This window comes from Anabrus simplex, chromosome 5, assembly GCF_040414725.1.
Source record: "Anabrus simplex isolate iqAnaSimp1 chromosome 5, ASM4041472v1, whole genome shotgun sequence".
NCBI classification, from domain to species: domain Eukaryota; kingdom Metazoa; phylum Arthropoda; class Insecta; order Orthoptera; family Tettigoniidae; genus Anabrus; species Anabrus simplex.
Window position 1 is genome coordinate 205646660 of NC_090269.1, and position 25395 is coordinate 205672054.

The window sequence follows — 25395 nt, forward strand, 5'->3', positions numbered from 1 at the left end:
ATGAAAGTAGCAAAAATGATTGCTGGAACAAACAGGTGGGCACAATGGCAGGAGGGTACTCGGAATGAGGAGATAAAGGCTAATTTAGGAATGAACTCGATGGATGAAGCTGTACGCATAAACCGGCTTCTGTGGTTGGGTCGTGTGAGGCGAATTGATGAGGATAGGTTACCTAGGAGAATAATGGACTCTGCTATGGAGGGTAAGAGAAGTAGAGGGAGACCAAGACGACAATGGATAGACTCGGTTTCTAACGATTTAAAGATAAGAGGTATAGAACTAAATGAGGCCACAACACTAGTTGCAAATCGAGGATTGTGGCGACGTTTAGTAAATTCACAGAGGCTTGCAGACTGAACGCTGAAGGGCATAACAGTCTATAATGATAATGTATGTATGTATGTATGTATGTATGTAACATGATGTTGGTTTGTGCAATGTCTGTGGTTCAAATTCTCCTTCTTGACTTTACAGTTTGTGAACTTCACCTTTTTAGTTTCTAGGGGGTCATGAAACGTGAAGATCTTCAAGAGAAAATGTGCATTATAAATGCAACTCTTTCTTATTTCATTCATTCATTCATTCATTCATTCATTCATTCATTCATTCATTCATTCATTCATTCTTTTTTTTTTTAAATAGCACTTTTAATCAGTTATATACATTAAAGTCTAATAGTATTACACAGAGTCATTCAATTGTAAAAATAGAACTGAGACCAAGGGAAATGACTATATATTAGCTGCTGATAAATCATGGTTTCATAACTGCGTTATATTAGTTTCCCTAGTTAACTCAGGATGAAAATTGTGAGTTAGGGACTTTTGATCCTCATTGTAGCTATCTCAGTGGATCAGTGGTTCCGACTCATGATTGCAAACTCACAGGTTCGATCATGGTTGAGGTAATCTGTTTTTGAAGGGCGGTGAAAAATATTGGCACTCCATGTTACTGTTGCAGGCATATTCACGATTTTTGGTAGCAGACTCAATTTTACCCCTCAAAATTAAATGTAGCTCTGCCGTAGGACCTGTACAGTAAAATTCCTCCTCTGCTGCTAGTCAGCAGCACAACAGGAATGTCAGTATTGGCAGGGAGGCCAGCTTGATGGCACCACTTCAGAAGGTCTGCAGCTCGGTGGCTGAGGCGCATGTTGTTTTTATCATCATCCCTTTTAACATGGCTTGTGGTTTTTGGATGGAATGTTTTGTATGTCGTGTGTATTGTACAATATTACATTAGCATGTTTCTTTCAGGTCTAGGAAGCGCCGTCATCGCTCTAGTTCTTCTAGCAGTAGTTCTAGTTCAGCAAGTTCACGGTCTTCATCCTCAACGTCGTCATCCTCATCAGATTCGAGTTCTGGTTCATCACATTCAGGGTCCAATTCTCGTTCACCTTCTAGATCTCGTAAATCATCAAAGAAGCATCGTAAAAGGTAAGTTTTGTGTCGCTGTAGGCCCCTCACTTTATGATTCTCTTATATTAATTATATACAGATTATTTGATATTAGATTTTGATAGTGTTATTTCATAATTACTGTTGACATCGGTTTATAGCGACCCCAAAAGGATTGCTAATTGGTGGTCGTTACAATCAATAGACGCACAAACCTTTCTTTGGCTGCCCACTTACTTGGTTAATTAACTAAGTTAAAGCTTCAAAGGTCATAACTGAAATAGGCACTCTATTTACAATTCACTATTTGTGGAGTGGGAATGAGAAGAATTTTTCTTCTAATGTTCACTTAGTACATACAGCAATAATATGCCACCTATTTATAAAAACTATAAGTGAGGAAAGAAGTAGCAACAATATTAATTGTTGAGTAATGTCATACACAGTCTTGGTTAATAAATGAAGTGAAATATTGAGCATGTTGTAAACTTAATTCATTTGCTGGATATTTTAACCCTCTGGAGTCCAACTGGTAGCATTAGTCTTGTCCAAGCCAATTTTGAGGTAATCCTGTCTAATAATCAAGAATGAAATCTTTGAAATTAACATGTTGACTGCCAGGGCACATAGCAAGAAATGTCCCATTGGCCAAAGCATTCTTTCTCCTGTGCATATAGTAGTAAATCAGAAGTAAAACAACATTCCAAGTTACTGTATATTCGACTAAAGTGTTCAATATAGGTTCTAAATACAGTCAAACTTCCTAACACCCCAAGGTACTGCCATGGCCAGAGTGGTGCAGTCTAGCGGTACTAGAAGCTTGCATGCCTTGACATTACTCATTGTGGACAACAGACTTCATCACAATTTATGTATTAGCGCTTAACACTACAACACCAAGGCACTCATTCTTCTACAGTAAGGTGCGTGTGAAATACTGGCGAGATATTTCTGTGTTGTTATACCAGGCATCGGAGCATTTGGTTATAAAATATGAAGTTTTCTTCACGAACTCTGAGGATAATGACGTTAGTCTTTCAGTCAGAGAATTATGTTAAGTAGTGTCCATTTCAGGCTGATCTATCACATTTTGCAAGACAAAAAATGCTTTATGAAAATGGATTTGAAATATATAAAAAATTAAAACTATAAGTTGGACACCAAGCATACCAGAATTTGCTGGTGCCATAGCGGTACACTAGCATAGCGGCGTTAACAGCTCTATGGTATGCCAGCCAAACACGGAAAGTCCTATAACAACACCTCTTAGTGGCACATTGTACCTCCGTGGCCTCACTGGGAACTCGCTCAACAATATGAAGTACTGCTCCGGAACACAACAGTGTTGAGGTACCATTCATTCATTCATTCATTCATTCATTCATTCATTCATTCATTCATTCATTCATTTATTTATTTAGCTTCCATAGACTGTACAATTACATATTTTGAAATATGCCAACAGTATAGGAGTTGAAACATGAAGTCCAGGTTGATGTTCACGTGTTTCATAAATGTAACTTGTCTCTTGTCTTTCCCCTGGAACATTTTGCTTGGAGCAACCAATATAGTTGAACCTCAGTTCTCCATTTCTGGAGGGACAATGGAAGAGAAACGCACAACACGGAAAACCTGAAAATCCGGGAACGAATGGAAATCATCAACAATTTGGCTAAACGTCACAAAAATAAAAATATGTATAGATATTATCTCACAAAACTCCTAAACCAAACCAAACTACAGCCCCAATGGGCCTTTGCCTACCATGCAACCGCTGCTCATACCGAAGGCCTGCAGATTATGAGGTGACGCATGGTCAGTGCGACTAATCCTCTTGGCTGTCATTGCTGGCTCTCTAGATCTCTCTAGGCCAGGGTCGCCATTTCGCCATTAGACAACTCCTCAATTGAAGGTAATTACGTACGCTGAGTGAACCTGGAATCAGCCCTCATATCCCGGTAACGATGCCTGACCTGGCTGGAATTGAACCCAGGCTCTCTGGGTAAGAGGCAGGCAAGTTAGACTGCAGGGCCGGCTTCAAACATTAATTATCGACAGTGTTCTGTGTAGGACCTTCTTAATGGGCACACCACCCGACTGTTTCTACAGACTGCCCGGCTAACACGACCTAGATATTTGCTAGTTACATAATACGAATACATATTTGAGTCCTTGGTTGTTTTGAATTGAAAATTTAAATACTGTGAAACTGTTTCTATAACCCTTTCCCATGGACTATCTTTGACTCACTGTCTGGCAAAACCTAAAATAATAATTTGCTTGTCAGGTACAGTTGTGGAGTACCTTTACTAAATAATTTATTTTGTAAAAACCACTTGCGATATCGCTTTCAAATTTTGTAACAATGGAAAATGCACTGTAGTTATTCTAAAATGATACGATGAAATCACCTAATTACATGCAAGACCCTCTTCCCTGTTCAGAATGATACATCAAGAAGCATCCAATATGATGCATAATGTTAAATTGCTTGTTTTTGAAGTCGGTCTGAATTGCTGGACCTGATGGGGCTCTCTTCTTGGTAATGCATAGAACAAAGGAATTCACCCTGAATCTGCCAATTTATTTCATTTTTAGGATCAGTCGGATTAAGATATTTATATAGCAAATCTTACTGCCTCTCGGACATACAAATTATAAACAATTTTTCTCTGAATGTGATCAGAAGATAAATTGACATTAGTTGGAATACTATGTAATTAACTAGAGGCTCATGGTACGAAACAGAATTAACTGGAGGATTAAAATTGATAATTATGTTTTGTACAAGTAGGCCTAATATTTTAAAAGGAGACTGTACCTGAATGAACATTTCCTATCCTGTGCCGCATTTTGATTTCCCACAGATTCATATCCTATTCCAACTTCTTCCTGTACCATTTTTATCATACCAGCAACTTTAAACTCACTACCATTGCATTTGTCAACATATTGATCTAATTTGTAACAAATATCCTCCGCACTCAACTGGTTATGAGCAGCCATGTTGCTGCAATGTGTTTACATTTAGTCAGCTGTTTGTTCTAAGAAAACTTATAAAAGAACACTTTATATTAGGATTCTTTGTATGCCAGTTGTATCTAGAAAGCGTAGGGAATTCACTGGTTTCAAAAAGTTGTATGTTCAGCTGACAGATGGCAGAGGAAGTCGGTTTGAAAGTCCAGTACACTTTACTACTTATTAACGAACACATTTGTAGACGCGAATTTTAATTTAAGTATCATCCACACATATTACCTTAACCCCCCTCCCTCCCTTCTTTTAGAGCACCTAGAGCAATAGTTTTCAGGATCCCATGGGACATAAGTTTTAAGGTTTAATGTGCTTACTGTCCAAATGTTTTCATCTAAACTGTATACAGCTGAAGATGACCAAAAGTGGTCGAAACATGTTCTGTGTGTGCTAATGTATTTTTAAATTTGACCAAGGCAGGAAAAAAATAAAGTATTGATTAGGTGGTTTTTAAATTAATTTGTTGAATGTTCACTCATATGTTATTAGTAAAGAAAGTGTTTAGATGGTTTATAGGATCTCTACTGTATGTACTAACTTTGGTTGTCAGATGGGATGCCAGGAGTACATTCTCTCTGTCTCTCAATAAGACATACTGTATAATGTGGAAAAACGGTTCCAAATTCTGCAAACCAACATTCATAAATGGCAGTATCATGCAAGATAACATTATATGTGCACCAAAGTCAGAAGAAAAATCATATTATGCAATATAAACGACCAAATATGAGCTATTAAATTCAAAATATGTATTATGCATGAATTTTCTCTTAAAAAGGCCAAAACATGCAAACATTCAGGGAGAAGGAATGGTTATTTGGAATCGTTAAGTCATAAAACTAATATTTGCAAAGTTTGTGAAGTGTCATCATCATAATCATCCTAAACCATCTCCAGTTTCCCGGGTGTGGTATATGAGCCTCCTCCATCTCATCCTGTCCTTGTACCATTCTTCCTCCACCAACTTGTCCCAATCATGACCTCTCAGCATTACATCGCTCTTAACTAAATCTATCCATTTCCTTCGTGGCCTTCCCACGGGTCGTCTTCCTTCTACCTTTCTGTCAAATTCCTTCCTTGCAGTTCTGTTTACTGGCATCCTCTTCATGTGACCAAACCACTTCAGTCTTGATATCTGAATCTTATTTAGGAGAGAATTGTCTATTCTTACTTCTTCTCTAATTTTCTCATTCCTAATCTTGTCTTTCCTGGTTTTCTGGATCATAGTGCGTAGGAATTTCATTTCAGCTGCCTGAAGTTTGGAATTATCTCTATTGGTCAGTGTTGTGGTTTCGAGACTGTATGTAAGAATTGGTGTATAATAGGACTTGTACAATGTCATTTTTGTTTTCATGGGTATTTGCTCATCCCACAGCAGGTGTCTTACCTGGTGGTAAAATTGTGCTGCCTTATTGATTCGATTGTTCACCTCATGTTTTGCTAGGTTGTCATTTGATATAACGCTACCCAAGTATTTGAAAACTGGAACGCTGTCCAGTTGAGCTTCATTTAACATGACTATTGGTTCTGCTCCTTCCCCATACACTTTCATCACCACCGTCTTGGTCTTGCTGATGTTTAAACCATATTTCTTAAACTCCTCATTCCAGCTTTGTATTCTCTCTCCCAATTCATCTTCTGAGTCACTCCAGATCGCAACATCATCTGCAAATGTGAAGGCTTTGATATCTCCGTGTTCTTTCCTTTTAATAGATTTCATTATTACATCCATTACAATAATAAATAGAAGTGGTGACAATGAGCTGCCCTGCTGCACTCCTCTCTTTGTTTCAAACCAGTCCGACAAACCACATCCTACTTGAATACAGCTTCTGTTCCCACTATACAACATTTTCACTTTGTCTATGAGGCTGTCTCGCACTTGAAGTTCTTTCATGCATTGCCAAATTCTTTCCCTTGGTACACTATCGTATGCTTTCTCATTGTCCAAAAATATTAGGAATAAAGGCTTGTTCTTCTCCCAGTATTTTTCCATTAGCATCCTAATTGCAAATATAAGGTCTGTAGTTGACCTTCCTGGTCTGAAACCATACTGCTCTTCTTCCAAAATTGGTTCAACAATATCTCTGATTCTGGTCTCTATTATTTTTTCCAATATTTTCAGGACATGAGACAGTAGTGTGATACCACGGTAATTAGTACATTTTCGTCGGCTTCCTTTCTTGAACAGAGGTACAATGATGCCCATCTTCCAGTCCTCAGGAACAGTATTTTCCTCCCATATCTTGTTGAGCAGTCTATAGAGCCATTGGATTCCTGGAACTCCCGCTGCTTTCAGCATATCTGCACTTAGTTCATCTACGCCCACTGCCTTTCCTTTCTTCATGCTCTTGAGCGCATTTTCAACCTCAAGCCATGTAATTGGTGGTTCAGTTGTGGTTCCTCGACTTGGCTCTCCTCTATCCGTTGTTATGTTTTCTGTATCTCCATTCAGCAGCTTTTCGAAATAGATCTTGAGTTCTTGTTTAATTTCTCCCTCTTCTTGTGCCAGAGTTCCATCATCACGTTCTATTGCTTTTATGGTCTCTTGATCCCTTTGCTTGTTTTTCACTACTCTGTATAGCAATTTCATATTTCCTCTACTGTCCTCTTCCAGTTTGTCTGCAAATTCATTCCATTTCTTCTCTTTTTCTTCCCTTACAATGTTCTTTACAGCAAGTTTCTTGTTCCTGTATACTCCTTGAAGTCTTTGTATTTCTTGTTCATTTCGTTCTTGTCCCTGTTTTTGTTTCTCCTTGTCCAGTGCCTTCTTTATTTGGTTTCTTGCTTTCACCGCTGTTTTCACTCTATCATTCCACCATGGTGTCTCCTTTTTTCTTTTGATTGAACTTGTAACTCCACATAGGTTTTTGGCTTCTCCCACAAAGGTGTCTTTGAAGGCCTTCCATTCTTCATTAACGCTGGTTACTTCACACTTCGGCAAACTCTGTTGAATCCTTAGTTTGTATTCTTCCTTTATTTGGACTTCTTGCAACTTCCAAGTTTTAATCCTTGGTTTTTTCGTAATAAGTTTCTGCGTTTCATTTGTCTTATGTTTGAAGTCTACTACCAACAATCTGTGGTCACTGTCCATGCTTTCACTAGGGATGACCTTTACATCTCTGATGTACCTACCACCATCTTTATTTGTGATTACGTAGTCAATCAATGTTCTATACTGGCCATCCCAACTGTACCTTGTTATTCTGTGACTGTCTCTTTTTTTGAAGAATGTATTTTTGATTATAAGATCATTTCTTCTGCACAGATCTAATAGTTGTTCTCCTTCTGGGTTCCTTTGTCCAAATCCATGTGGACCAATGATGTTCTCGTACCCAAGTCTGTCTACCCCAACTTGCGCATTTAGATCTCCAATAATAATAACATTTTCCTCATTTCCTCTGCAAATAACCTTACTCCTTGTGGGTGGGGTTAACTTCCATTAAGTAACCAGGGGAACCTGACCCCTACAGAGCGCGTCCCCAGGTGGCGGATAGGGGGCCCCTACAGTATGTAGGGCTGGTTGAAATAACCAATACAACCCGCGGACCAACATGTAGCCCAATTCCTGGGGGTTTTAAAATACTGGGACACCCTCTCTCCAGGGGTCATAAATATGGAGGGCCCTTGCCCTGGGTTAAGGGTGAAGACCTCAACGGCATCTACGGCGGAGAAGATGGACTTCGGTACGGCGGAGATGGCGGAAGAGGCAACCCATCCTTCTGGGGTGTACAGATGGAACCTACTGCCTTGTAGGACGAGGAAGGCATCCTCAAAGGCTAAGGGAGTAAACCCTGAAAGAAAATCCTCTTATGCGTTAGGCCTAGCAAGTCAGCAGGAGAGTATTGAGTATAGTTGTTTTCAATAAGAAAAAGAGCCTCGGAAAGAATATTATAGACCGGACTGACACGTCCTCTCAGACAATTGTAAAGTATGATGACCGTAAGGCTGATGATATACAATGTTCTGAAAGGAAACCCCAAATAAAAAAGAGACCCAAATACCGAATTGGAACTATGAACATTCTATCATTAACTGGAAAGTTAGAAGAACTCCTAGACATGATGGATAGAAGAAAAATATCAATATTGGGATTAAGTGAGACCAAATGGAAAGGGATTGGAAGTAAGACACTTCGTGGAGGTTATAAATTATACTGGAGTGGACAGGAGAAGGTAGCGAAAAATGGTGTTGGATTCTTAATTAACGAAAGGACTGATGCTACAGCTGAAGTTATCTGCAAAAGTGATAGAATCATTAAAATGTCCATGAAACTGGAGAACACTAAGTACACCATCATACAAGTGTATGCCCCACAGACAGGCTGCAGTGAGGAAGACAAAGAGAAATTTCGGCAATTTGTGAAGTGTATCCATCTTATTTAAAAACGTGCATTTGCATGGAAATCCAGGCTCTACTTATAAATTACTTCGTTTGACAGGCTAAACAACTTTAAATTTATAGTAACTAAGTTGACTCTGAAAAGTATGGCTTTATACTTTAAGAGAAAAAGAGAGGCATGAAGTGATAAATGAATTTTGTAGTGCCCTTTGAAAATCTAGCTCCCTGTACCGGGTTTTGATCATCTGTTCTCTTCAAGCTCTAATCTTTATTATCCATTGTCGTATTAATGTAAATCAATTTCAACATGACTAATATTTTTACAGTATCGAAAAACCCAGGAAGACCTCCGGAAATGTATGTTGTTTAGGGGTTGAAATTTTGACATCCCCATTATAACATTTACTTTGAATGCAATGCATCACTTATTTCATAACCATGTGGAAATAAAATTTTAGTGAATTAGAATGGCTGGCTGACTGATTCTCCGTAATATTGTAAATACTCGTACTTTTTAATATCATTGAGTTGAAGCGGCTAAAACTGTTATGTTAAGAAACCACATTGTATACATTTTATTAACCATTATTTCCTCTTTCTAGTTCACGGAAGAAAGATGACAAACGGGATAAATCATTATCCCCGTTGAGCAAGAGAATGGCTCTCATGGACCCCAGCAATGAAGTTGAAGGTATTGAGTTCACTGTTTTCTCCTCATTGTATTATAAGACCTTGCCCATTGGCCAGTTGTCCATTTGCTGACCTGTATGTTAAATTGCATTTTTGTGTTTGGTTAATTTGATAACGAGTTTATCTGAAATTTTTATAATGCCAACACTGCACATTTAGCTGTAAGTTCGAAAGACAGGAAGCTAGAAAGGAATATAGAAACATACAGAGAAGACCTTTACTGTCTCTAGTCAGTATAGATGCAGCAATAGAAAACACACCTAGGAAAGAAGACAGCCACAAGTGCAAAATTGATACTTCATAGATAATTGCAATATAAGAATGTGAAGATACAGTATATCTAATTATATAAAATAAGGGTGTTGTCTTGTACATTGCTCAGAATTTGAAAAGAATGGTATTTCTGTATCGGTCATGTCCACATTAACAAGGAAATGCACTTTTTACTTTTCCGTAATTTCTGTCTGTCTGTCTGTATGTATGTATGTATGTATGTATGTATGTATGTACACGCATCACGAGAAAACAGGTGAAGGGAATTTAATGAAAACCGGTATGTAAAGTTGGGCTATAAATTATTTTGTTCACGCTGAGTAAAATGGCAGTTTAGGGGAAGGCCTGAAATTAATTCTCAAATATTTATATTATTGGTGGTCCTATAGATAAATATTACATAACTAAGGTTGCATTAAATTGAATTTCTGATCATTTATGTCTTATACATTTTTACCGTACTGGCTATGATAAGATATTCGTAAATTTGTATTTTTGTTGCCAAGTCCATGTCACCGCCGAGCCACGAGAAAATGGATGAACAGAATTTAATGAAAATTGGTATATAGAGTGGGGGAATATGAAACTACAGTACAGTCTAAGCTATAAACAATTTTATTCACCCTGGATGAAATTGTAGTTTGGGGGAAGGCATCAATTATTTTTTAAATACCTATGTTATTGGTCCTATCAAAAAGTACTACATAACAAAAGTTAGAGAGAATACGATTTCCAATCATTTATTTTTATTCAGTTTTACCTAACTGACTATGATAGGAGTGGTATTTCAGTCGGAAGAAAACTAAATGTGAAGGCCTACAATATTGAAAGCTCTTAAAATTGATCAACAACATTATATTGACCATTGCTTGTACTGATGTTCTTTGCCTCTTATGCTGCCACTGAACTCCGATAGATGGGATTACTACTGTGTACCAAGTATTACAGCCTGACTATTGGCAGGAAATAGCTGGGGAGTTAGAAAACTTTCTTCTTTAGCATGCCATTCCTCTGATTCATACATTTCCTGATACTACTGGTACATAACACACTGGTTCATTATAGTATTCCAGCTATTCGATCCCTACTCTGATGCGCTCTTTTGAATGAGCAGTGTGCACATTTAAGGCAAAGGCTTGCTTAGTGGTATGACCTGGTCTAGAATTACAATTTAGGCCTACTCCAAATTACAGCACCACAATTCATTAAATAACTTAAAATTCAACCCTGAAAAGAGATGTTTCTCAACAAAAGCTTCTTCCTCTTCACTTTTATTAAATTCTACGTTCATTTTATTCCAAATTAGCAGTGAAGAGGGAGTTTCTGCTCTGGCTTGGAGGAAGAATTTGCCTGCAAGTCACATAGTTCTTTCTGCCGCCAGTGTAGTGAATTGTGCTTTTCCGATTCATCGGGTACTCCTAGGAAACAGATAAGCAAAAGACCATAACTTTTGGCCTGGGTCTCTCCACTATTCGAACCCCCGCCCCCTCCGAAGAAAGACGAAGAGTTTTCACGGATCACGGCTGTCTGCGGCTTCCAGCTCTGGAACTTAGGACTGTTAGATCAGCAGCGTAGTACTGTTCGTTACAAGTGAGAAAATATATGGTTTATCATTTAATCCAGTATTTCATACGAAAGTATTGCTTTTAATTGTGCCATTCCTACTGACGTCATTGTAACTACCTATGTTCATTTCAGTTGGGAAAACTACTAGGAAAGTCTTTTTGAGGATGTAAAAAAGCAGAGGGAGATTGAGTGCCTTCAAATTATAATGAAAACTCCCCAACTTGATTGTGATGGATAGTAGGCAAGCGGGCCTACCGTTAAAATGAAAATTTCCTTACCCAGTCTTCATATGGGAAGAGACGTTCGGTGACTTCTCCGTCGCGTTTCTAGGGTAACGTTAAGAGCTATGCAGTTTAATACAATCTTGCTCACAACGTGTACACTACCTGACCTAGAATTCTGTATGCAATGTAGAATTCCGTAGCGAAGCACGGGTACATCAGCTAGTAAAATATAATGTTAATGTGTGCGCGTGATACACAGACACACATACACCAATGTGTAGGATGATTTTCAAACTTGGATCATCTCTGCCTTTCTCAAAAATGTTCAATGGTTGCTGCTGTTCCCGGGTTTGTGAGAATTAACTACCTTTTAAGGCATTTCTGCATGGGACAAGGAAAGAGAACCTGTTAAAAGAGAAATGTACTATTGAATACACAAATAAAAATTATCGAACAGGGATATTGAAACGTGTATGTTTTTTCAGCTCAAATGCATTTTACATCATGTATCTACGGGTACAGTGAAAGCTATATCTACCGTTTCTAAGGATGAGAGGAGAGTATTAGAAGATGCGAAAAATGCGAGTAAACAAATGAAATCTTATTCTACTGAGCGTTAGAAGAACAGTGTATTGAAATGAAGTGGCGTATGGCTCTTACTATCGGGATGTGTCGAAGGTCTAAAGCTCGCCAGATGCAGGTCTTTTGATTTGACAGATGTGAATAACACCAGGCAACAAATATAAAAACAATTGTACTAGGGCTCATGAAAGTATAAACGTATTATTGCAGATCACAATCTTTCTACAACAATTGTTAGTTGAAGTCTTATATTTAGGACCTGTGAGTTATTGAACCTCGGGACGTTGCACCGCATTCTTGTCGACTGCACGCTTTCTTCTTTTGTTATTCCGTCTAGGATTGTTGTAGGACAGACGTTTCCTTCCACCATATCTATCCTGCAACCTTCCTCTAGTGTTTGAAACCAGATAGTGCTCCCTAGTTGCTATTCTGTTGTCGCTGTGGATGTTTACAGTATGTGAGTGCGCGGTGCTTTCAAACACGTGTGAATACTGCCATTTGTTAAATTTGGTTCTAACACTGGACGCGTGATAATTAGTATACGCAATTTGTTTGACTGTTTACGTGTGTTACATGAGTGAAAATGGATCTTGAAGAAGTTGACAGGTTAACAAATTGATCGATAGTGTGGAAAAGGTAGAGAAACATAATTAAACATTATAAAAACTACAAGTTAGTGCAAGGAAGAGGCTTTTTGATGATGATGTGAATGATACAGAAGAGGCATGTAATATTTTAGAAGACGACGGCGAAAACATTGAAGATTTTCTTGAAGAAAGTGATCACTACACGAATACTGAAGATTCCGCAAGATATTGAAGACGAAAATACGGATATATCAGAGAACAGGGTTCTACCAGAAAACATAGCAATACCTCAATGCACTGGGAAGTACAAGATAACTAAGTAGGACATTCACTGTACTAGGTCTAAGGGACGAGCCTGAAGACAATATAGTATTGCACTTGCCTGGGCTGTTAAATTTAGCTTGTAATGTAACATCTCCCATTGAATCATGGCAGTTGTTCTGCCCTTATGATGTGCTAGGCAACATTGTACGTTACACAAATGTATGGATTGCAATGAGACAAGAAAATTGCCAGTGGCCTTGGGATGCCCCAGACACAAAACAAACCGTCGAGAGATGAAGGCAGTAATAGAATTGCTCTACCTAGCAGGATGTCAGAAGTCGCACACAAATCTAAAATATTTTTTTGGGCTCGAGATGGTACAGGTGTTGAGCTTTTTCGCACAACTATGAGCTTCAGAAGGTTTCAATTTCTGTTGACTGCTTTGCGGTTTGACGATTTCACAAGCAGGGTAGATCGTCAGATATCTGACAAAAAACTCAGCCTTTCCGGAGGTGTGGGAGGAATTAGTCAAATATCACAAATCGTATTACTCTTTGAGTGAATACGTCGCAATAGACGAAGACAAAATGCTTGACACCTTCCGTGGTAGATGCTTTTTTCGTCAGTATATAGGAAATAAGCTGGTGAAGTATGGTTTAAACATTTTTTTCGAGGACCTTCTCCAGGTACAATAGGGAGGTATATACAGGGAAACAACCTGATGGACCCTACAAAGTGAGCAATAGTGGTAAAAATGTGGTGGAGAGACTAGTACAGCTGATTTCTGGCACTGGCTGTAATATAAGCACGGACCAATTGGTATACGTCAGTACCATTAGCTCACAGTCTTCCGGCCAACCATAGCCTTAACTCTGGTTGGAACGATAAAGAAAAACAAGCGGGAAATACCTCCCGTCTTTGTTCAAACAAAAACCAGTAGTAATAGTAGTAATAATGCAGTGTTGTTCTTATCGATTATGCACAACAGCGATGACATTGATGAGGAATTGTTGAGGCAGAGAAACGTGAAATATTGACTTTTTACAACCTAACTAAAGGGGGAGTGGATGTCTTCGATAAACTGAAAGCATCTGCACGAAGGAGCGGACGATGGACATTATTTTACACTCTCCTCAACGTAGGTGGCATCAACAGTCTCATAATTCTGCGAAACAATGTTGACATAAACAGTGGTTCATTTTTTAAGACACTAGCAACTTAGCTATGCCACGATTACTTGCAGTGTCGCTTCTCTCTTGAAAATATTCCCCAGTGAATCGAGCTGAGACTATGGGATATTCTTGGGACAGGAAGGGAAGAAGAAAGGTCTGAGGGGAATAACAAAACTGTCGGAGATGTGTCTTCTGCTGCAGAACAAGAAATAGAAACACGAAGACTTTATGTGCTACCTGCTCTCCGTACATATGCCGGGAGCACACTCTTTTTTTTTTTTTTTTTTTTTTTTTGCTAGGGGCTTTACGTCGCACCGACACAGATAGGTCTTATGGCGACGATGGGATAGGAAAGGCCTAGGAGTTGGAAGGAAGCGGCCGTGGCCTTAATTAAGGTACAGCCCCAGCATTTGCCTGGTGTGAAAATGGGAAACCACGGAAAACCATCTTCAGGGCTGCCGATAGTGGGATTCGAACCTACTATCTCCCGGATGCAAGCTCACAGCCACGCGCCTGTACGCGCACGGTCAACTCGCCCGGTGCACACTGTCTTAACCTGTCAAGTCTGCAGTGTGGAGACAGCAGATGAAGATGACAGTTTTATTACCTTAGGATACATTCAGCTCGCGAATATAATGAAGATTAATAAATAAATTGTCTTTAGTGAATAGTAAAACACTTAATTGCTGTTACTCATCTATCTGTTGTAGCTTTGAGAGTGTTAAAGTACTGCCCTTACCATTGCACTATATACCTTGTTTATATTGCTGTAACATTATTTTATACAGTGAAACTCGGTTAAGAAGTTCCCGCATAAGAAGTTTTCCCACCTAAGAAGTGCGATATTCTTCGTCACTTGATCAGTTGCATTAAGATATATGTATATTTTTCCCGTTTAAAGTGTTCTGTTGTAAATATATTTCCCGGTTAAACAATTCAGACTTAGAGGCCCTTGAGATAGAAAACGTCCCCTCAAAGCAGTCCATGGTTAGAACCCTCCAGTCTCCGCAGAAGTTGCACCCTGTGTTAAAAGACCGTTCGCGCGCTCGCGGTGTGTCTCTGGTGTCACGGAACATGTGCGGGCTTGCCAAGGTCATACGACATCACACTATGACAACACGGACACCAGATGCTCACTCTCACCTTGTGGAATCGAATTGAACCCATCAGTCGAAATTTCCACTCCACCCTTCCATCTAGCGGAATAGAATCGAACGGGATTCTACGTGGGAAACATAAAGCACGCAATGTATGGTTTGATAAAACTTTAATTTGCGGGCCGCGACAGGGTGAAGTCATTAATCGAGGTGGCCCATAAAGTGTATTTGCCCACAACATTACTGTTAATATACCACAAAATTGAATATTCTAACCTGTTTGATTTTTCATTCCCTTGCTTATTTCCTTCCAGGCATTCTCTCTTACGTTGTTGTTGCAATAATACTTATGGGTCTTGCCGTAGAGGAAATGACGTTTTTGAACTAAACTGTCCATTATTAGTGAGGTGAACAAAAAGAACTTCTCGACTCTATGCAGGAAACAGCCGACTTGCCAGCAGGCAGCTGATACACATGCCGCCAAACAGCCTGCCGAAAGATTCCGATCGTTTACGAAGTTGAACGAATGTTGATAGCCAACTGGATGTTGGTGAGAAGCACACAGAGGCATTGCAATACCACGTGTTGGCATAAAATTGAAAGTTATTTTTAATTTTACCTTTACATGAACTAAACATTGTATTATCGTGTCACTCGTAATTATTACATAGCATAATGTAACACCTTGTATAATATAAATGTCTACATGCTCTGCCTATTTCCCACATTTTGGCTGAAGATGACGCCAAACAGCGTCGAAACTAGTTCCAAGTGTAAATATATGTTGTAAATAAACTATAAGATTTATTTGTATTGAAAAGGTGGACCCTGTTAAGTTTCCTATCTTCCATTCTCAGTTCAATACGGACAAAAATGAAATTCTTAGATTTAAATGAAGCAGCCAACCAGGCAAAGTCGGTAGCCTATCATTACTTGGGCTTAAAAATCAAAATTGGGAAAATAGGCAAGGATATAGCATTTATCAAACAGTGCATTACACAGAACATAACCCCTAATTTTTTGAAAAGCGTCATGAAACAACGTTATGTTCCTCCCCATCAACATGACGTTCAGGTTAGGACAAACAAACTTTGGTTAGAAAATGAACTAAAATTTCTCTAAGAAAAAATCGTTTTTAAATCATCGCTTATATGAAACTCACTTAGAGGCAGCCACCTTACTCACAAGTGCCCAGTGGAATCTTTTTCAACACGAAGTCCAAATCAAGTTGTTCAATATTTTGTCCAAAAAACAGATAACACTAGAGAGAAAACTTGAAGCACTTAAAAATAAGGAAAATCTCCGTAACTCCCCTCCAAAACCTAACTGCAAGCGTAAACTCGCTAATGACACTCTACAACAATTCCACCCACCAGTAATTAATCTTTCCACCACCAACTTAGATGAGGACGACATAAGAATTCTTTCGAAAGGTCCAAAACACAATTGGCCCTGTTTCAACTCGGCCCTTACAGCCTCCAAACTCGTAGTTGAATCAGAAGTTGCTATCAGCAAAATGCCATATGACCTACAAGACGAACTCAGAATGGACGTAAAAAAACAATTAAACAAAAGTTTTTTCTCAAAAAATCGCACCGCGACCCCTTCACCAAAATCAACAGAGATTCCCTTACTCAAAGAAATCAAATTCTCAATCTTAAAAAGAAAGTCAAAGACAACCAACTCATTATTACAAAGGCCGACAAAGGCAACACAACAGTCGTTATGGATAAAACAGATTACATTCAAAAAACCAAAAATTTCTTAGATAATGACTCCTTTTTGATAGTTATGAAGGACCCAACACAATCAATTCAAAGGCAATTGAAACAAATTCTAAAAAACACACCTTTTCTCCTCACTGAGCAAGAGAAACAAAAGTTAATCACTATGAACCCATTTCTGCCAACAGCTAAACCACTACCCAAAATCCACAAAACCGGTGTCCCGATTCGACCCATAATAAACTACAGACCAAGCCCCGTATATAAATTATCTCAATTTATCCAACAATTTCTAAATAAACATTATAAATTCTCATCAAATAAATCCATCAGGAACACTGTAGAATTAGTGAACAAACTCAACAGTTTCAAACTTCAACCATATCATTCAATGCACTCCTTTGATATAGTCAACATGTATCCCAGTATAAAAACCAACTCATTATTCCCAATCATCGAAAAGAACTTACTTGCTAACAACCAACTTAGTAAACTAGAAGTTCAAGACTTTATGACTATATTAAGATTACTAATTAACAATAATTATTTCACATTTGATAAGATCATTTACAAACAAGATGGTTCAGCTATGGGTTCACCAGCCTCAGGAATTTTAGCAGAGATCTACCTTGATTTCCTAGAGCACACTGCCATCGACAACAACATCACATTCGCTAATATCCAATTCTGGGCTAGGTACGTAGATGACACATTCATAATCCTAGATGAACGCACCATAGATGCGCCATCCACCCTCAAAAACCTTAATAACATTGATCATGACATTAAATTTACCTTAGAATCAGAGATAAACAACTCCATCAACTTTCTAGACCTAACAATCAATAGGCACCCTTCTTCGTTCACATATAGTATCTATAGAAAGCCCACTCAAACGGCCACTACTATAAGAAATGACTCACTACATGCCCAAACACATAAAGCGGCTACATATAATAGCTTAGTAGACCGAGCATTCAAGATTCCGATGTCCAGAAAAAACTTAAATACAGAACTGAACACCATTCGCTCTATAGCAAAATTTAATGGATATAGTGAAACCTTTATTGAAAGAATAATCAATAAATTCAGACACCGCCCAAAAACCACCCTAATAAAAGACAATACTAGCACTGCCATGTTTTCTACATTCGCCTTTAATAAAGAAATTTACGTCACCAACGTTCTTAAAAAACACAACGTTAAAATAGCCTTTCGTACTAACAATAGAAGCACAGAGATCCTACATAACTCTTCATCAATTAATAAAAGTAGTCCTTTTTCTAAATCAGGTGTATATAGGTTTTCTTGCCAAGACTGCAAAAGCTCTTACGTAGGGCAAACAGGACGCAGTTTTAAAATCAGATATGCAGAACATGTCAATGCCATAAAACACAATCGTTTTTCCACGGTCGGCCTACATATAAAAGAATTTAAGCACAACTTTACTGAAATAAATCAAGATCTTGAGGTGTTAGAAATTCTAAACAAAGGTTCTTTCCTAGACGTCACTGAAAACCTCTATGTTCACTTAGACCAATATTTCAATCCAAACCTTAACTTAAATGATATCTCAGAGAAACCAAAGATCCTGTTCGACTTCATCATTGAATTTTTCAAAAATATTAATATTCCGAAAAACAGGTTTGTCTTTCACATTATGCGTAATACTTTGTCACGCCACACACTTTCACCGCATCACCCTCCATATCCCCCCTCCTTCCACTCCTCCTCCCCCACCGCTCCTTCCCTCTCCCCTCCTAATCCCACAATGGCCACTCCCCAGACCTAAACTGTCCAATGGGCTCTGTTCCTCTTCATTTCGCGCCATAGCTTTACCGCCTTTGGTCCCGCAATAATCATCATAGAAATCTGCCCCCACTCTACACGTAACGTTGCAACAATACACCACAAATATCCGCACAGTCAACCTCTAAGCTCTCAGAGGAATGTCTTCCTTAATTCGAATTTTGTATTCTTGTCGAGCTGAATATGTTTACTACACCCTCAACAAAGTGATTCTTCAACTACCATGTTCATCTCACACTTGGGTTCAGATATGTTATATGCATTGTACAAGTTTGGATATATTGAGCCCTGTCTCATACTTACGCTGCGCTTGACCTATATGGCACCTGACGAAGAAATATCTACAAATTTTAATTCTTTAACTGCCAATTTCACCTTGTACTACAGAAATTTGAATATGTTATTTGTGTTTGAAAGTATTATTTAATGAATCCTAATTCGTATGAATTATAGCTTTTGTTTCACCCTTCATGGACTGTTTCGAAATGGCATTACTGAATATCTACAATTTGAACCTTCACTGCCAAGTTCATCTCGCACCATGAGTTCAGATGTCACGTGCAATTCTAAGAGGCTGTTAAATCCTCGCGCATTTGAACTACACGTGCACCATTGCCATTCAACGAATGATTGAACGCAGACCTTTTGTGCCAAATCCATCAAGAACCTACTTTTCCGAGTGTGTTACATGTGTTTTTTTGCATTTATCGAGCCCAAACTCATGTTTGTGCAATTTCTGTCTCGCCCTTCACAGCTGTTTTTTTGAATTGACGCTTATTGAATAAGTGCTTTCAATCCCTAACTGCCAAATTTCATCTCAACCCAAATATTTTTAAAATGTTATGTGCATTTTTGAGACGATTGTGTTTATTGAAATCTAACCCATGTTTTGTACTACACTCGCGGCAGGCAACATTCAATGGAAGAATGTCTGAAATAATTTGAATCTCCAATGCCAGTCATCTCGTACTTCTGCATGGTTTTTTTATTACAGTTTATATGTATTGAACCCTTTGGTCCATTTTGAGGGATACCTACCTTTCTTACCTATCAGCAAAGTTCATGAGATCTGCCTCTTGGGTCGTATCGGGTTCTTCGTCACTTGCTGAGGTAAAGGTAGGGTTCAGTAATTCTAATCTATCTACTGGAATGAAAGGTCTATTTAAAAGATTCCTATTTATTCAGGAAAATTATGAAGCAATCTGATATGTCAATGGTATCATAGAAGTCAGCTGTGTCCACTGGACACCACAATCATTTTAACATAATGGTCAGAACACTGGTGTGAGACTTTAACGTAACTGCCTGATGGACATTCTTACTAGAAACCATTGTCTCAATTATTAATCATTTAAGAAAGGAAAGTCTGGAAATCCTTAAATTCGGCTTCGATGTGAGACCACATGTACCATCATAGTGATTCGTTATGGTCCAGCCCTCGTAACACGAACTCTGGACTCTGGGTATAATTAAGGCCGTCCAATCGGTGTGTGCCACACAGTGGTTCTACGGCATGGACCCTTAATTGAATCGATGTGACCTGCGTCTATGTCATGGACCGACATCTAATCTTCTAAGTTACTTTAAAGTCATTGTGGATGATGACCGCAAGGAAATGATGCTACAATGGCATATGGCCCTAATCTAAGTCGCTGAGGTTGATGACCCCCTGACCATCCAAGTTTCTAGGCTGAAGGCTAAACACAATTAAGTTACATCGGTTGATGACCAAAGTTTCCACTTTACTATCCCAGCACATTCACTGCTCAATCAATCAAAGTTCAATAATTACAACAATAGCAATGCTCACAAACTTTGTGGCAGTAAAATCCATTTCCTTCGGATGTGTCCCCTTAATCGTTACTTTACAGTTAAATATTCCCCAGAAAACAAACTAAAATTTGCAGAATGCATCTCCAAGTTATTCGCTTGATTAAAGTTATTTCAAAATGCGGTTTCACTGAATTTAATAATTAAATAAATTTAAATGATTTGACGAAATGTTAACGAACCTCCGCGGACTCTGGTTTCTTCACAAATTCCTACGCAGCTGTGATGTGAATTCAATCTTGTGATATTTATCTGGCTGGAAAAGAATTGTTACATAATTCATGTCCAGTTATATATCTTGTCTCATGATTTCACACTTTAAAATCTAATCTAGTCCTAACCGTTATTAACACTTGGATATCCTATGAATCTACGTACAAACCAAACAACTCGCCATATAATTACGATGTCATCTCTCGTCATACCATTATGAAATTTGCACACCCCTCACAGACAAACCGATCATCACAACCATCGCTCTATATTATGGACAACCCTGAATTTGGTTACTCTGTTCCTTATACTCAAAGTTCGTGATTTCAAATGTTCATTACGTCCCCAATTACAGTATTTCACAATACTCAGATCATTACCGGCTATGAATTTCAACTAAATCCAGCATTTTAACGTTTCCCCGGCCGAGAATACAATCTCAATTCCACGCGTGTCCCGTTATATCCCCGCTGTTTTCCCCCTATCAGCTGAGGCCTCTCACCCCCAAGTTCGCTTGTCAGTGATGTGAAACACCCGGTTCATTCTACCTGACTGACTTCTCAAAATGCTCCCTTTTAAACTCCGCCGACATAATTAAACAAATACGATATTCTAACCAACAAAATGCACAGATTATGCTTCAAGATGCTCACACTAATTATATGCGTCGCCAATTAATACCGCTATGGATTTCTATGAATTTCTTTCCATTCCCATTATAAAATATACCTCGGGCTATCGTGTCCCGGCTTCAATGACAGGACTCTAACCTGATTCGCACATCTCATCGCAACTCATATAAAACATTCCTCGGGCTTCCATGTCCCGGCTTCAATGACAGGTCCAACCTGATTCACAAATCTCATAACAACAAAACTAACCCCTGTTTCCCAGCTCCACAATTATCATCGACAAAGAACTGGAATAAAATCCTTACTAGAAATCTCGACGTCTAATATGGCACAATGCATTACTCATGAATAACTTCGCATAAATGAGATCGTATTTAATAACTTGATTTTTACGAACAAAATGACTGAAACATTCTACTAGATCTTTTTATTGTCAGTCAGACACAGTTTAAAATGAGCCTAGAAAAACGTTTCTCTCCGTGACCAAATTCATCACCCTAGGTTCTCACCTGACAGCGCGCTTCCACTCGATTGAAAATGAGTAACCATGGATTATTATTATTAACGTCAAATTGCAGACAGAAAAATTTTACGTCCAATGAACATCTTAATTTGGCATCACAAAATATAGGCCGTGCACTCACACGGATGACGATCTACTTTGGACGTGATGTCACTTCGAAACCCTATTCAATAACTTTTTACAACATTATACGGCACTCGCAAGACTTCAAAAATTTATCCAGGTGGGAAATAAAACAAATGACTCTTTAGTCGTACTCTCACATTTACAAAACTTAGTAGGGGTGACCACTGCGTCGTATATCCCCATTCAAATACACTTTTAGAGATCATGAGACAAGATATAAGAGGTAGTAAGATGGAAAGTCACCTACCTCATGTAGTCACGCCAGTGTTCGTCATAGGGCTCACCTGCGACCCTGGCATTTTATTTAGCCATTTTTACATTCATGGCTTTACAAACCATTATGTTTCTTCAGGTTTCCTGGAATAAAGCATTAAAAAAAAAAAAAGAAAATACCCTTCACTTGTTTGCTGAGCGCACACGATGGACTATAATTATTTCGGCACACGAATTACTTAATCACATTAGAATTTATTCAGTACTTCGACTGTCCTATCTGGTACAATTATTTCACTCAAGAAAACTATCTCCTCATGGACTCAAGACCTAGCCACACTGGCTGAAATCTGCAGTTGAACTCAGTCTACTTTCGTTGTTTGATTTCGCAGAGCAGCTCAACAATTTTTCGTCCGCTTTGTATCACAAATGCCGGAGAAGGAGACTTCGTCATGGCGTCCCTTCATATTTATAGCAGTTACCCCCTCTCTTCGGATATCTCCCTTTGCCGCCAAGAAAATTTCTGTAAATTTTCTGACTTACCTAAACTGTAATTTCAAGAGTTTTGAAAGTGACTACATGCTTGCTACATTTCTGGCGGTAGTGTTCATGGACATTTAAAAATTTTACGGGTTCGATTTGTGAGATGATTGACCTCCTTTGATAGGCAATATTTTTTTGACTTGGCTTGGGTCACGCCATGTACACGCGCTTTGAAATAGTTCACAAAAATGACTTGAGATTCTTCCGCCGTTGACACGTGTGGCTGACGTCACGTACCCCAGAGCGTGGGACCGAAGGTAATCACCCCCTCGTCACGTGTCAAATCCATGCTATCAAGAATCCAACTTTTAAATGATTGTCGATTTATGCATAATGTTCTTAGGGCACAAAGGTCATGGGTTCAGTATATATGATTTTTGTTTATGTGTTTGTTATCTCATGTTTATACAATTTTGACTCGCCCTTCATGACCATTTTGAAACTGACATTGTACTTCACGTCTTCATATTCTCTCTTCTAATCACACTGATGTAACACCTTGTATAATATAAATGTCTACATGCTATGCCTATTTCCCACATTTTGGCTGAAGATGACGCCAAACATCGTCGAAACTAGTTCCAAGTGTAAATATATGTTGTAAATAAACTATAACATTTATTTGTATTGAAAAGGTGGACCCTTTTAAGTTTCCTATCTCCCTAGCATTATTAGTACGTAGCACAAGGATGAGGAGACATGAAATAAAATTCTCGCGGGGAAAGAAACTTTACGTTTAGATGTGCTAGCATTGCTACTGCGCCTTTATCACTCCCATGTAATACCCCAGATACTTTTCCATGCACTCATCTGCAACTTCGAACCAGTGTTTCTTTTCTTCATTACCTATAGCATGAAGAGGATTGAAGCGGGGAAATAAACTCAATACTGGCTTGGCCATGCGGTACTTGTGAAACAGCCAGAAACTACGCCCGTTGCCGTGACAACCAGTAGGAATGCAGGGGCAATTTAGGCCTAGGTTCTAAGAATCTCTAAGAATAAGTTGCCAGATTTCCCATTTGCTGCCGTTATCCTTGAAGCAGGTGTCAGGGGTGTGAGGAAGATAGAAAGCACATGCTAACAAACTGTAATACATGTCTTGTCTTTGCGTCTTGTAAGCCTAAGCTACGGATTGCCAAGCATAGTGTAGCGTCATAATTAGTATGAATAGGAGTCGGTGAAGTTAGTTGTACTTGTAATGTCAACGTATAAAAGTTTTAAGTGAAAATGAGCGGAACTCGGAGGAAAGAGGTCAAGCGAAAGGCAGTAACAGTAAAAGGCAAAGTGGAGATTACAAGGAAAGTGGAGTCATCTACACTTCCCCATGTTGCTTTAGCAAAGGAGCTGGGGATGCCGCCGTCTACTTTGAACGGCATTATAGCGAAGAAAGAAGAGATCTTTGCTCCCGCAGGGAATACTTCAGCAAATTGTAAGGAAGTTATATCTGAAAAGTATGATGAAATAGAACAAGTTCTTCTAACATGGTTTAAACAGCAGTGAAGTTTAAACATACCTTTCAGTGGGACTATTGTGCAGGAGAAAGCCGCATGCAAATTAAGGGTACCTTTTACCGCGTCGAACGGGTGGGTGGACCGCTTTAAAAATCGAGCCGGCATTGTTTACGAAACAGTTTGTGGCGAAGCAGAGAGTGTAACTGTGGAGGAAAGGGAAGCGTCGAAGGAAATGGTTCTGCCTGCTAAAGTAAGCAAACCTTGCAACGTTTTTATTTAGTATGTTCTCTTCTGTTATCAAATATATTTATAATACGGTATGTTCAATTATTTTACTTTATCTCTAAAACTACTGTCATGATCGAATTTTTATATTGTGGCTTTCTGTTAGCAGCTCTTATATATGGGCCTAATTCGGTATTGTTCGCAAACAAGGAAATCTGTTGGCTGTGTGTTTAACATGTATTTCAAAATACAGAATAAGAAGTTTCCTGCTTAAGAAGTTTTGTTTTTTTTTGTTTTTTTTTGCAGTCCCTTGAAAACTTCTTAACAGAGTTTCACTGATTTTAATACGAAAGCTATATTGAATTGTTGTAGTCTTTTCCACCACATGCTACGACTGATGTTACACTGCCTTGCGTGACGTCCCAAGGGTAAAACACACTCTTCAACCGTGAATTATTCGGAGATTTACACCCAAACGTGTGAGAGAATGACTTTGGCCGTCATTTTGAACCCAACAAAATTTTGCCGAACGCGTGTCGAAATTAGTAGGTGCAAGTTTCAACATTCGCACTAGTGTTTTGTGCTTGAAGATGTGAATGTCAGTCCACTTCCTGAAGGATTTTAATTTTGTCTTTATTAGTTAGCAATTTCACGATAACTAGGCTCTCACAAGACAATTAAGGAAAGGTGGAATGGGTGAAATGATGATTTTGAATCAAATCATATATATTATGCAAAGCTGGGATTGGGTATATTTGTATGGAACATGGTGTGGGATACTGCGAAAGAACAAAGAGCTTTTCTCCGAGAATCCTGAAGTAGATATTTTGAATATCTCAAAACCTTCAAAGATTGTCTTTACTTTGACTGAAAACATTTT

The 25395-nt window shown here is 38.6% G+C and overlaps 1 protein-coding gene across 5 annotated transcripts in view; it reads left to right on the forward strand.

The window, feature by feature from the left end:
* LOC136873919 (peptidyl-prolyl cis-trans isomerase 1) overlaps positions 1-25395 on the forward strand; it is a 250589-nt gene that overhangs the window by 149665 nt on the left and 75529 nt on the right. For all 5 annotated transcript variants that reach the window (XM_067147266.2, XM_067147268.2, XM_067147267.2 and 2 more), the window contains 2 exons: positions 1257-1436; positions 9374-9462. In XM_067147266.2, coding sequence (XP_067003367.1) covers positions 1257-1436; positions 9374-9462 — 269 coding nt within the window. The remainder of the gene's footprint in view (positions 1-1256; positions 1437-9373; positions 9463-25395) is intronic.